Source organism: Camellia sinensis, chromosome 1 (assembly GCF_055761805.1).
Source record: "Camellia sinensis isolate YWXY chromosome 1, ASM5576180v1, whole genome shotgun sequence".
NCBI classification, from domain to species: domain Eukaryota; kingdom Viridiplantae; phylum Streptophyta; class Magnoliopsida; order Ericales; family Theaceae; genus Camellia; species Camellia sinensis.
Window position 1 is genome coordinate 187,619,701 of NC_138961.1, and position 11,295 is coordinate 187,630,995.

General features: G+C 36.8%; 1 protein-coding gene across 1 annotated transcript; it reads right to left on the minus strand.

Moving 5' to 3' along the window:
* Positions 1 to 403: 403 nt before the first annotated feature.
* LOC114256721 (farnesylcysteine lyase) lies at positions 404 to 11,052 on the minus strand. Its single transcript, XM_028196392.2, has 5 exons — positions 10,398 to 11,052; positions 10,122 to 10,295; positions 1,582 to 1,941; positions 1,280 to 1,455; positions 404 to 960 (listed from the first exon to the last, which is right to left on the minus strand). The coding sequence occupies exons 1-5, from the start codon at positions 11,028 to 11,030 to the stop codon at positions 693 to 695; spliced, it is 1,611 nt and encodes a 536-aa protein (XP_028052193.2). The 5' UTR covers positions 11,031 to 11,052; the 3' UTR covers positions 404 to 692.
* Between the last annotated feature and the right edge of the window lie 243 nt (positions 11,053 to 11,295).

Consider the following 11,295-nt stretch of genomic DNA (forward strand, 5'->3'; position numbering starts at 1 on the left):
ATTTTAAAAAAAGGGAGAAGAAAGCAACACATAAATAAGAGGAAAAAAATATATATTAAGACATCAAAAAGTATGAAACAGAAAATAAATAGATGTTTGGTTATTTGATTAAATGGAGAGAGAGAGAGAAGAAAAACAAAAAGAAAAAACAGCAGTCAAATGGTACATTACTTTAAGAGTAATGTTGAAAATTTTAAATGTTTTATCGGTATTTTTATCAAATATCTCACATGATCTTGTTAAACATTTGATAAAAATGTTGATAAAAATATTTGAATCTTTAGCATTTTCCTTATTTTAATGAAAGATATATATATATGGCATTGAAGATACCTTCTTTTATTTTTCTTTTTTATCAGCGAAAAGAAATCTTTATTAATGAATAGAAAAATTCATCAAGAAGAAGAGCGAAAAATTGACTATGCATAACTGGAGAGAGTAGTCTAGGACAGATGGATATGCTCAGAATTACAATAATGTACAAACATCTTCAAACTGCAACATTGTTTGAATCTCTAAAAGCTTAATTTGTTTTTTTCTTATCCTATTCAATCCGACATAACTTATTAATATCTAGTTTGGACAAACTGTAAAACGTGTATTTTAAGCCACAAACACACACATACAAACAAAAATTCACATACAAAACAGAACAAGGCTTATACATTGGATTGAATAGGATCGTGATTAACTCACAAATCTGAATACAAATCGTGTGCATCAGGGCTAGAGCTCTTCAAGTTTGATGAACTTGATTTGACTTGACTAGAGGATCTCGATAGGATGAGTCGCGCTACATTCTCGGCTGCAACAGCACTTGTTTCCATGGTACTGGCTGCATTCTCAAAAGAATTCACATAGTACAAATGCCGGCCATCCAAAATAAATGGTGCAAACCTTTCCGGAGCCTTGTAATGAGGATAAGCTCCCCAATTTATTCTAATTGTCTCCGTCCGCACACTACAATGGCAAGAATTAACAAACCATCAAACATTTTGAACATTCAGATAAATTCAGTTATCTGATTGGCCTATGAAAATTAATGAAATATCTGCTAATTAGGCACTCTATTTATTATGCGATGCTTGCTCACATCTTCAAACTATCAAGTCTAATTTTCCCACTTCTAACAGTTCCTTTTAAAACATTAGGATGTGTAATTGCCACATTGGCACATATTAAATAAATCTTCCCACAATGCAAAGAAACTACTAAAATGAAAAAAAGGAAGTAATAGCTGAGTCTTTCCTGTAACAATTAAATGAGATTTACGGCTTACCTAAAAATGCGATTGAGCAATGCATCTGCTACTGTTTCACGGGAGAATATCTTGTAGCTCATATCATTCTTACTGTGTTGCTTGAGAACAGAAATGCTTGTGAATGGAATATCAGAATTCTCTACAGTGCCCACCAGTTCTGGAATTGCTGATGCAGAATGCAGGTCAAAATATGCCTTGGCAACAGCAAACCGTCAATAGTTAGAATATTGAACGATGATATACAGTAGGGGAAAAACAGCGTAACTAAGCATACGAGTAATGAATTTTTGAATGCTAGAAGTAACTGTTAGAATACTCACTGGATTCAAGAATCCCCTCACAAAAGTGGCATGGGTATGTTGTAATTGCCTATTAGGAATTAAAAATGCAGGCGTAAAACGAATATTTATCTCATCTAGGGGTGTAGCAACCACAGTGATATCACATGTGTAACTATTTCCATTGGTTGAGTTAAGCTCATAATAATCTCCAAGGTAAGCAATTGATGCTATTTCTTCATTGAGGTGCAATTCAACATCTGAAGTATTAATTAATCCAGCAGCCATTTGCCAGTTCCCTCCTTCAACTGCCCACAACCCTCCCCCAGATCCTGCCAATGAAACCGCACCAGCAAATCCACTGATGCTGACACTTTGGCCATAATTGATTCTCGTGATTACCTGAAAAAGTAAATAGAATTTTGAATTCTGATGAATTATCAAAATATTAATGCAGTCCAACTCTAAGCCAGGTTGAAAGTTGACATCTCACAACTTCAACAAATTCCGAAGTATTTTAAAAGATTGGCATAAATATGATAGGAAAGACTAATGCAAAGTGTGATCTTTCAATAACATCCAATTAACAGAAAATTATGTCTAGTGTTAAAAATAATCACTGCCTCATAACCAGCAAATGGCATGTCCTTGTATCCAGCAAATCCCACAAATATTTGGAAAATGAAATGATGAATGCTATACCTATTCTTTAATTGTCTCTTGCTACATATTGAGAGAGGAGTTGTTGTACCCGTTTTCTTTTTTCTTATTTGTTGGTGGGGGTTGGAGTTTAAATATAAGCGCACGCAAGATTTATACTCTTGGTCACATCAAGCATCAGATTAAAACACAATTTAGGATCTTTGGACCTAACTTCTGCAGATTCATTGGAAGTATACCCACAATCACAAAATATAGCATACAAACTTGAGTTTATTTTGTTAGCTGCAATTACACAAACTGCAACAAATGCAATCAAATCACATCCAAGATCCCCATTTAGTGTCAAAGAATTTATTAATTACTTAAGAAACACAAGGTAGAGACAACATAATTTTTAATCTTCTTTAAAGCTCTAGCCTCTTACACAAACCTTCTTTTTATCCCGACAAGAAAAAATTATATTCAAAACACTCTGGTCTCACATTCATCTATAATGCAAGACCATGATAACAAACAAACTCTTTTTGTTGCAAACCATATGCTTCCTGGAATATCAATGCCCAACACTTATTGATTTATTAGATCAACTCACACACAGCACCCTTTCTGCATTAAAAGGTTATTATTACACAGATAATTTCTTATTTATTAGGAAAGGGTCTTATATAAACCCATGAGGTTCTATTAAGTCCACAGCCATCGGCACTTATAACTATGTATCTAATGTTCTAATCTCTCTTATTCCATTGCTTCTCCTATATTAGTTTTTTTTTTTTTTTTTTTAAATTTTTTTTATTATAAATCAGCTGTATTATTATGTTACCAACAAAGAATTATTTTTATGAACTACATGGAATTGTAAGGGATTGTAAATTGCCATGTATAAAAACTCCATTGGTATGACACACAGATCAGCATATTTAGTATGCAACTCCAAAGATTTTATTAGATGTGGAAAGGGATGTTAACTCAACTTTAACAGCCAACCATAAGTATAAACTTCTTTGCTGAGTAACATTTTTTAGGAGATTATGTTATTAGTGTGAGGACTAAAATAGGTTAGCAATTTCATTACTAGTATTGCAACCTTAGGTAGAACCAAAGCCACTACCGTGAGAAGAGCATATTGGAGTACCTACGAGTATAGAAAAGGGTTGAAATTTTTTCATAAAAATTTAGGTTGTCCTACGAAGTATAGGACATTCATATTTGATGCAAAGAATACATACAAACAAACAAACAATTTTACATGTGTACTATACAAGTCTATGCACTTATAAAAGCATTCAAAAAATAAGAGCCATCCAATCATGGTTATCAAAATCCCGATCCGGATCTTACGATCCTACGATCTTACGATTCATTTGAGTACAATCGATTCGGATCGTGTAAAAAACTCCTTATAGGTAGGATCTTTCGATCCTGGTAATGGGATCTTATAGGATCGTAAAATCTCGATCCGAATCCGATCCTATCCGATCCAATTTACAAGTCTTGTTTTGTATTGTATCACATATTTTATTGTAAATTTTACGTTTGTTGTCTAAATACCAATTTATGTGGTCAAAATAAATAATAAAAATTAAGTAGTATTGAATCAAATAGACTAAAAAAAACAAACTAGGAAACAAACATTCAAATATTGTGGTAATTTAAGAAAATTAAATAGTCAGAAAAACAAACTTAGCGTTTGCGGAGTCTAAGGAGAGTAAAATGATTGCAACTTTATCCCAATTTTTGGAGAGATTATTTTTGTGACTCGAATCCGTTTCACCAAGGATGCTAACGACAAACCTTATCATTCGACTAAGCTATTCTTTTGAGTTCTTAATCTATTTTCATATCCAACTTTGTTAAATATTTTTTCTTTACTTTTTATGCATTATTGTAGATTGTAAAGTATTTTGTTATAGAATTATTCTTCTTCTGCACCTTCTTTTTTGATGAAATACAAAACTTTTACCATCGAGTTTTCTATTGTATAATATTATATGTACATTTTACATGGAGTATTGTATTTTTCACAATATCTTCACTTCTTTTTAATAGAATATAGGCTCATTTTGTGTATGCTTTATAAGAAATATTTATTTAAATTAAATTATTATGTAATGTAGAAATTTAATGTATAAAGAGAAATAGAGAATTGTATTATTGATTGATATAATGTTGATATTTATTACAATGATTCATGATTCCTATATATAGAAGATGGTGAGTGTGTAGTAGGTAAGGAGTAGGTGAAGTGGAGGTGGTAGTGGTGTAGTGGGTTAGGTTTAGTGGAGTAGGTTTAAGTGGGTGAAGTAGGTGGAGAGTAGGTGGATTTTAACAGCCCCCCGCAAACTCAAGGGGGATAAAAACTAACCAACTTGAGTTTGGAGAGAGTAACAAAACAAGAAAATACATAAAAAATAAAAGAGGATAGGAGACACTGTATGGTCGTGTCAGACCATTGGTGAAGACACTGGATGATGGTGTCATAACGTTGTAGAGGACACTGTATGGTGGTGTCATAACGTTGTAGAGGACACTGTATGGTGGTGTCATAACGGTGTAGAGGACACTGGATGGCAGTGTCAGACCGATGTAGAAGACAGTTTATGGGGTCATGTCGGACCGTTGTAGCAGACAATGTTGTGACAGTTGTTGTGACAGTTTACAGAGTCTTGCTGGACCCTTGTAGAAACTAACCGGAATCAATGTCGGGACAGTTTACAGAGTCTTGTCGGACCCATGAAGGAGCTAACCGGAATCAATGTCGGGACAGTTTACAGAGTCTTGTCGGACCCTTGTAGAAACTAACCGGAATCTATGTCAGGACAGTTTACAGAGTCTTGTCGGACCCTTGTAGAAACTAACCGGAATCTATGTCGGGACAGTTTACAGAGTCTTGTCGGACCCATAAAGGAGCTAACCGGAATCAATGTCGGGACAGTTTACAGAGTCTTGTCGGACCCTTAAAAAATACATTGTATGATGGTGTATATAGGCTGCCCAAATATATATATATATGGATATATATAGTGAGCCCTCAAAAGTCGCGCCCTCAAAAGGCGCGCCCACTTCATCAAAAAGCGTGCCTGATCCATAAAAAGGCGTGCCATCAAAAGGCGAGCCCAAGTCATAAAAAGATGTGTCGGACATGATGGCGAGGCGCGTCACCACATTGGCTTGCGTGCCCGTTTTGTCGTCTGGCGTCAAGGGGCGCATGATGCGCGTGTCTGCCTCGGCTATTTAATCAAGGGTGAGGCGGAGGCTGTGCAAACCAATCTGAAACAGCCGAAAATCCTTTGAAAAAACTCTTCCGTTTCTGAGAAAGAGATTCTGGAACACTCTGTTGCCATTCTGTAACCAACCTTTCTCTGAAACACTCAGCAACCCATAACATGGCCTCGTCTTCCCGTTCAGCTACCCAAAATATGGCCTCGTCGTCCCGTGGTCTGCTCACTCTCTTTCCCGACCTCAACGAGTCAACAAGAGAGATAACTGGTGCGGTGGCACTGGAACCTCAACCAAGCGCCCCGGAGTTTGCTCCGTTGAACTTTCCTATGCGGTCTGTGGAGCAAAGAATGGCAGTGCAGTCGGATGTGGAGGCCAATCAGTATACATTGAAGTCATGTGTGGAAACCATGACTGCGGTTACAAATTTGTCGAACCGGCTGCAGAGTAGAACAAATGAGGTGCAGCAGCTAAACGCTCAACTGGCTCTGCTCCAACGCATGTATAAGGATGCGCGAGCAGAGATAAGCGTGCTGAAAGCGGAAAACAAGGAGCTGAAGCGGAAGGCCACCGTGATGTTCCGATTTGGAGGTCCGCCATATGCTGTAGTGGAGGAGCAGGGTGGAGTGATCGTGCCCAGTGGAGTGGGAAACACGGAGGCAATACCGTCAAGGGCCGCCCAGGACAGAGGCAAGAAGAAGAGACCGGCGGAATAGGCGAAGAAGTGAGGTCGGTGGGTGGCCGCCTGCAGAAAAGAAAACAAATCTTTGGTTGTTGTGTTTTTTTTTTTTTTTTTTTTTTTTTTTTTTTTTTTTGTAAAATTGTGATCGGGGTTGAGCCCTGAGATGAATAAAATTTGGTTTGGTGTGCAAAGCTATATGGTATGAAAGGAATTTGAAAAAAGATTAAAAATAATGTGAAAGAAAAAGAAAGAAAGAAATAATAAGAATATAATTGAAAGCCGCAACGGTGTGCGGTATATAAAAATAGATATATATATATATATATTTTTTTGGTTTTATAATAATAATAATAATAATAATAATAATAATAATAATAATAATAATATATTAAGGAGGAAAGCATGTGCGCGGGTGAGAGTTGTAGAGAAAAGAGATAAAGATAGGTGAATGGTGGTGGATATGATTAAAGGGGCTCTGATATGAGAGAGGGTTTTATGTTTAAAGAAAAGAAGAGTGGGTGTCCTTGAGTGGAGAGAGAGAGAGTGCCTGAGGCTATTCACAGAACAAGGAGAGAGAGAACAATAATCATCACACTCTATCAAAGAAAAGTGAGACGGAAAAAAGAAGAGAAACAAGAAGATCCAGCTGAGGTGAGCTTAAACACAGGACTAAAGAGGAGCAGTAGATCGCTTCTTTGAACCGTTTTGTTTCTTATCAGCAGCTGCATCTGCAGCCTTTCTCTTGTCCTTCCTCTCCCTCTTCTTCAAATTAACCTCTCTGTCTTCATATACTTTTCTTTTATTTTGGGCAAGTTTTGAAGGCCACCAAACAGCAGGCTCAAATGTTAAAGGAAACTTTTCAAGCATGACTCCAAGTAAGGGAAGTGGGTATGCTTTGTCAAGTGCCAAAACCTTCTCCATTGCCTCATTCACATCATTTTGATTGACGTCGCGAAGAGCCAGAATGATTTCAATTTTTTCATAGATTTGCTTAAACAACCGGGCAGCGCTGCGCTGTTCTTCAGCAAGTTGTGATGGTTGGAGCTTGTTCATCACCATCAACATCCCTGTGGCTGCACAAAACAAGAGTGTTGATGACAATTTAAAAGCAAAAAGTGGCACTCCAATGGCAGTAATAGTATTGCTTGCTGCAAGTCCTGCCATGGTCGCGGCAGAGAGAGTGATTGTGTTGATAGAGCTCAGAAGAAGGGCGTTCCAGTTGACATTGAAGAGGGAGAGATTGATGAGACTGGGGTGGAGCCACGTGACATTGATTTGGTGATGACACAGGCAGGTGTATCAAGGGGTGAAGCTGTCAAGGCTCTCAAGACTCACAATGGAGACATAGTCTGAAAGTATTTGGACAATGATGGGAAGGTATGTGAAGAAAATAAACGGAATAGGTTGAGGTCCGGCGGACGGCTAAGGTGAGGTTGCCGCCCGCCGGTGAAGCGAAAATTCTAAGTTCTAAACCTGCTCTGATACCATGTAGAAATTTAATGTATAAAGAGAAATAGAGAATTGTATTATTGATTGATATAATGTTGATATTTATTACAATGATTCATGATTCCTATATATAGAAGATGGTGAGTGTGTAGTAGGTAAGGAGTAGGTGAAGTGGAGGTGGTAGTGGTGTAGTGGGTTAGGTTTAGTGGAGTAGGTTTAAGTGGGTGAAGTAGGTGGAGAGTAGGTGGATTTTAACATGTAATTTGTTTTTTTCGGTAGGATCTTACGATCCTCGATCCGATTCTACGATCCGATCCTATAAACACCTCTAACGATCCAACGTAGGATCCCGATTTTAACAACCTTGCATCCAATAAGAACATTCTGAACATAGAATTTATTTTCCCCTACCCATATTTTTATAAATCAAAACTTATGTGCTTACTACAACCATTCTAGAAAAGAATAAACAAACTTCAATTATAAGTTACGTTCTTTCATAAGAATTTCAAAGCCCTTCAGACATTATTACTCTACTTCTAAATATCATCAAAGGGTGAAACAGCATTTCATTCCCACCACCTCACCCAAAGAAAAAACCTCCAAAACCACTTTTCAACAGCCATACAGACTATAAAGATATCAAAGAGCATATGAATTCTCTGCAAAATCCAAAAAAATGAAATGTAACAAGGGCCAAATCACCATCACTGTTACTGAACTATCAAGCAAAACCAACAAATCATTCTATGGATTGACACCCTGCACCATTGAAAGACCACCATTTTTTTTCCCATATACAACAAATCAAGCATAAAGGAGCCACATTCTAAAAACTTTAACTTCTTTCCAAATTATTCGACTAGCTCTCCAGCCAACAATCATGTCAACCTAAAGTAAAAAACAAGGAGTTTTTAACTCACATTGTAAACCAACATTAAGGAGGTTTGGTACTGAAATAGAAAAATCTTGACTTGGCTGATCCAGTTCAGACATTCAGAAACAGTCCCCATAGTTTCTTTGAAAATATAGATTTCTTGTGTCTTCACATTATAGAATTCAACTATGCTACATTAACCCTTTAAAATAAATCAAGTACCCATGTGCGACACTTGAACACTAGATAGGTAAATGTATGGGATGTGTCAAACATCCATCAACACGGTCAGTTAGTGATTTTACTACACACAACGCATAAATAAACTATGCAAATAGACAACAATAAATGATACACGGTCGGATGGCAACCATGCTCATAATTGTCACCTCACCTGGTTTAGTTCTTGTTCTTATTCGTCTAAACTTTTAAGCCCTTGAAGAGTAACGCACTTCTTAAGACATTTTTATTTTGAAAACCTTTTATCCCATTAAAATTTTATGCTTAAAAGCCAAAAGAAAAATATTTAAGAAAAAGGAAATGCAACATAGGGAATCAATTATCCATGAACAATGCCAAAAGTTAAGAAAGCAAAAACAAAAAAGCTGAATCAGAAGTCAGCCTATTGTAACTGGGATCTCTTTCATCTCATAATAGTCTCTGCAAATTAACTACTAATTGTTTTATATAAAAAATTGATTTTAAGACATCTAATTGAATACTTGACTCAGTACTCAAATGGAAAGAATCTCACATTGTGTGTGTGTGAATCGTCTTCTTCTAGTCAGCATGCGATATCAAAATACAATACTAGTAGTAACTAGTTTTCTTCATAGTCACTGCATTTCAGTTTCATTGTTCCTCCTTTTGTTTAGCTTCATATAATACTTCAAAGTTTTGATCTGTGTATCTAACCATAATCTATATTGTCAAAAATTATGTACTAATCAAATTTATTGACTACAAACAGATGCATCTGTATCACTTCATAAATTAAAAGCAACCAACATTCAGGAATCAGGATTGAGTTTGCTTTCTACATTTCATTTTCATGTCTACACTGTCATGTACATATTTCCACAGCAGTTCTGTTGTCGATACAGGGGAAAAACTGGAAGCCTGTTTAGAATCTAGACCTTCCGATTGATCAGGGCTCCTGAGTCATCAATGACTATAAATGAAAGGTCTGGCTTATGCAGTTTACCCTGTCTCTTCAAGTAAGCATGAACATCTAATAATGATGACATTACCATTACTAGATATCTCTGGGCCTCATGGAATTGGTAGTTTGTCCATTCCCTGTATTGGTGATATCTACCTGAATGATCTAGAGCAGTGTGTGATCCCCAAACAAGATCTACAAAGGATAGAGCTGGATCCACCAATTATTGGTTGTACCATCAAATCCCATATCATTATTTCACTTTGAAATTCAAATAGTAAAATTAACAATCTGAAAGGAATCAACATGCCCATAACTCCAACTGATGCTTATTTCATCTAAATGCCTAGTTCCAAAGGTTATACCATCTTTATGATGCTTGCCCAAATAATTATCTCAGAATAAGAATGGCACTAAATTCATAGAAGCACTATGCTAAGTACAATATAAAAATAAAACAAACTGTTTCTTCCAAACACAACCAACTAAAAAGACACAGAAATCAAACATGTGAGAGTTAGGGTTCTTACTGTAACAAGCTCTTGTATCAGCAAAGGAGACAACCTAACATCTACCAGTTCCTCTTGCAATGTCCTGGTGGTGAGATTATACAAACCAGCCCATTTAAGCATCTCATCCACAGTCTCAAAGACTGGCCTTGATTCACAGCTTTTATAGTAATTTAAGAATTTATCCACTGCACTCTGCACCACAAATATACATTCAATCCACATAGACAATATATATATATATATAGATAGATATAGAGACACAGACAGAGACAGAGACAGAGAGTGTGTGTATACCTCGACAAAGTTACTCATTTTGAAGAGAGAGAATCCATAACGAAAGAACATGCGGAATGAATTGAGTAGCGATACGATCTTCTGGAAAAAAGGAAACTTAGAATTAGAGTCTAGGGTTTTGAAGACGAATTTATGGCCGTCCCAAATCCCGAAAGAAGAGGAGTCGTCTTCATCATCCTGCTTGACGGTTAGATTGAGAAATTTGACGAAGTTAACAGCGTGGTAGTTCTTGGGGTGGAGAATGGAAGCTCCGGCTTCGAAGGTGTCGCCGGCGAGGGAGATAGTAGCCATCCTGCCTCCGACGCGGCCGCGGCGTTCGAAGATTCGGATTAGGCCGATGGGAGGAGGAGATTGATCGGAGTATTGGCGGAGGAAGTGAGCGACGGAGGAGCCGCCGATGCCGCTTCCGATTATGCAGACAGTTGGAGGATCAGATTGGACTGTGGATGATGATGATGGAGTGGAGAGAAACAGGAGAGTGAAAATGAAAACAATCATTGCGTTCATCTTCATCTGTAGTGTCTTCGATGGCTCTTCTTTCTTCTTCTCCATTGACTCTGATTCAGACCATCTCCAATGCATGCTCCATATCTTCAATACGGAGGATCCTCTCCGAAAACAACACCAACCCATCCCCTATATCCTCCTCTGCGAAGAGGATGAAATAAAATACTATTTACTCTTTTTTTCATTTTTAATTTTGTCTTTATAACTTAATATGTATACGGTTATGTCATGTACTTCAAATTTTGTGATTTAAAAGTGGCTTAAATAGTTAAAAATGGCTAAAATGACGTCGTTTTGGTCATTTGAACCACTTTTAAGCCACAAAATTTGAGTTACAAGACATTTTCCATATGTATATTTAATATTTATAAAATTAGTTTCATTAAAAAGA

Bases quoted from the DNA above. Each gene is read 5' to 3' on its own strand.
- LOC114256721 (XM_028196392.2), bottom strand. From the start codon at position 11,030: ATGGGTTGGTGTTGTTTTCGGAGAGGATCCTCCGTATTGAAGATATGG. The intron at 10,296-10,397 runs GTATACACACAC...TTTGTGGTGCAG, and splicing joins AAATGAGTAACTTTGTCGAG to AGTGCAGTGGATAAATTCTT. The intron at 961-1,279 runs GTAAGCCGTAAA...TTGCCATTGTAG, and splicing joins TTGCTCAATCGCATTTTTAG to TGTGCGGACGGAGACAATTA.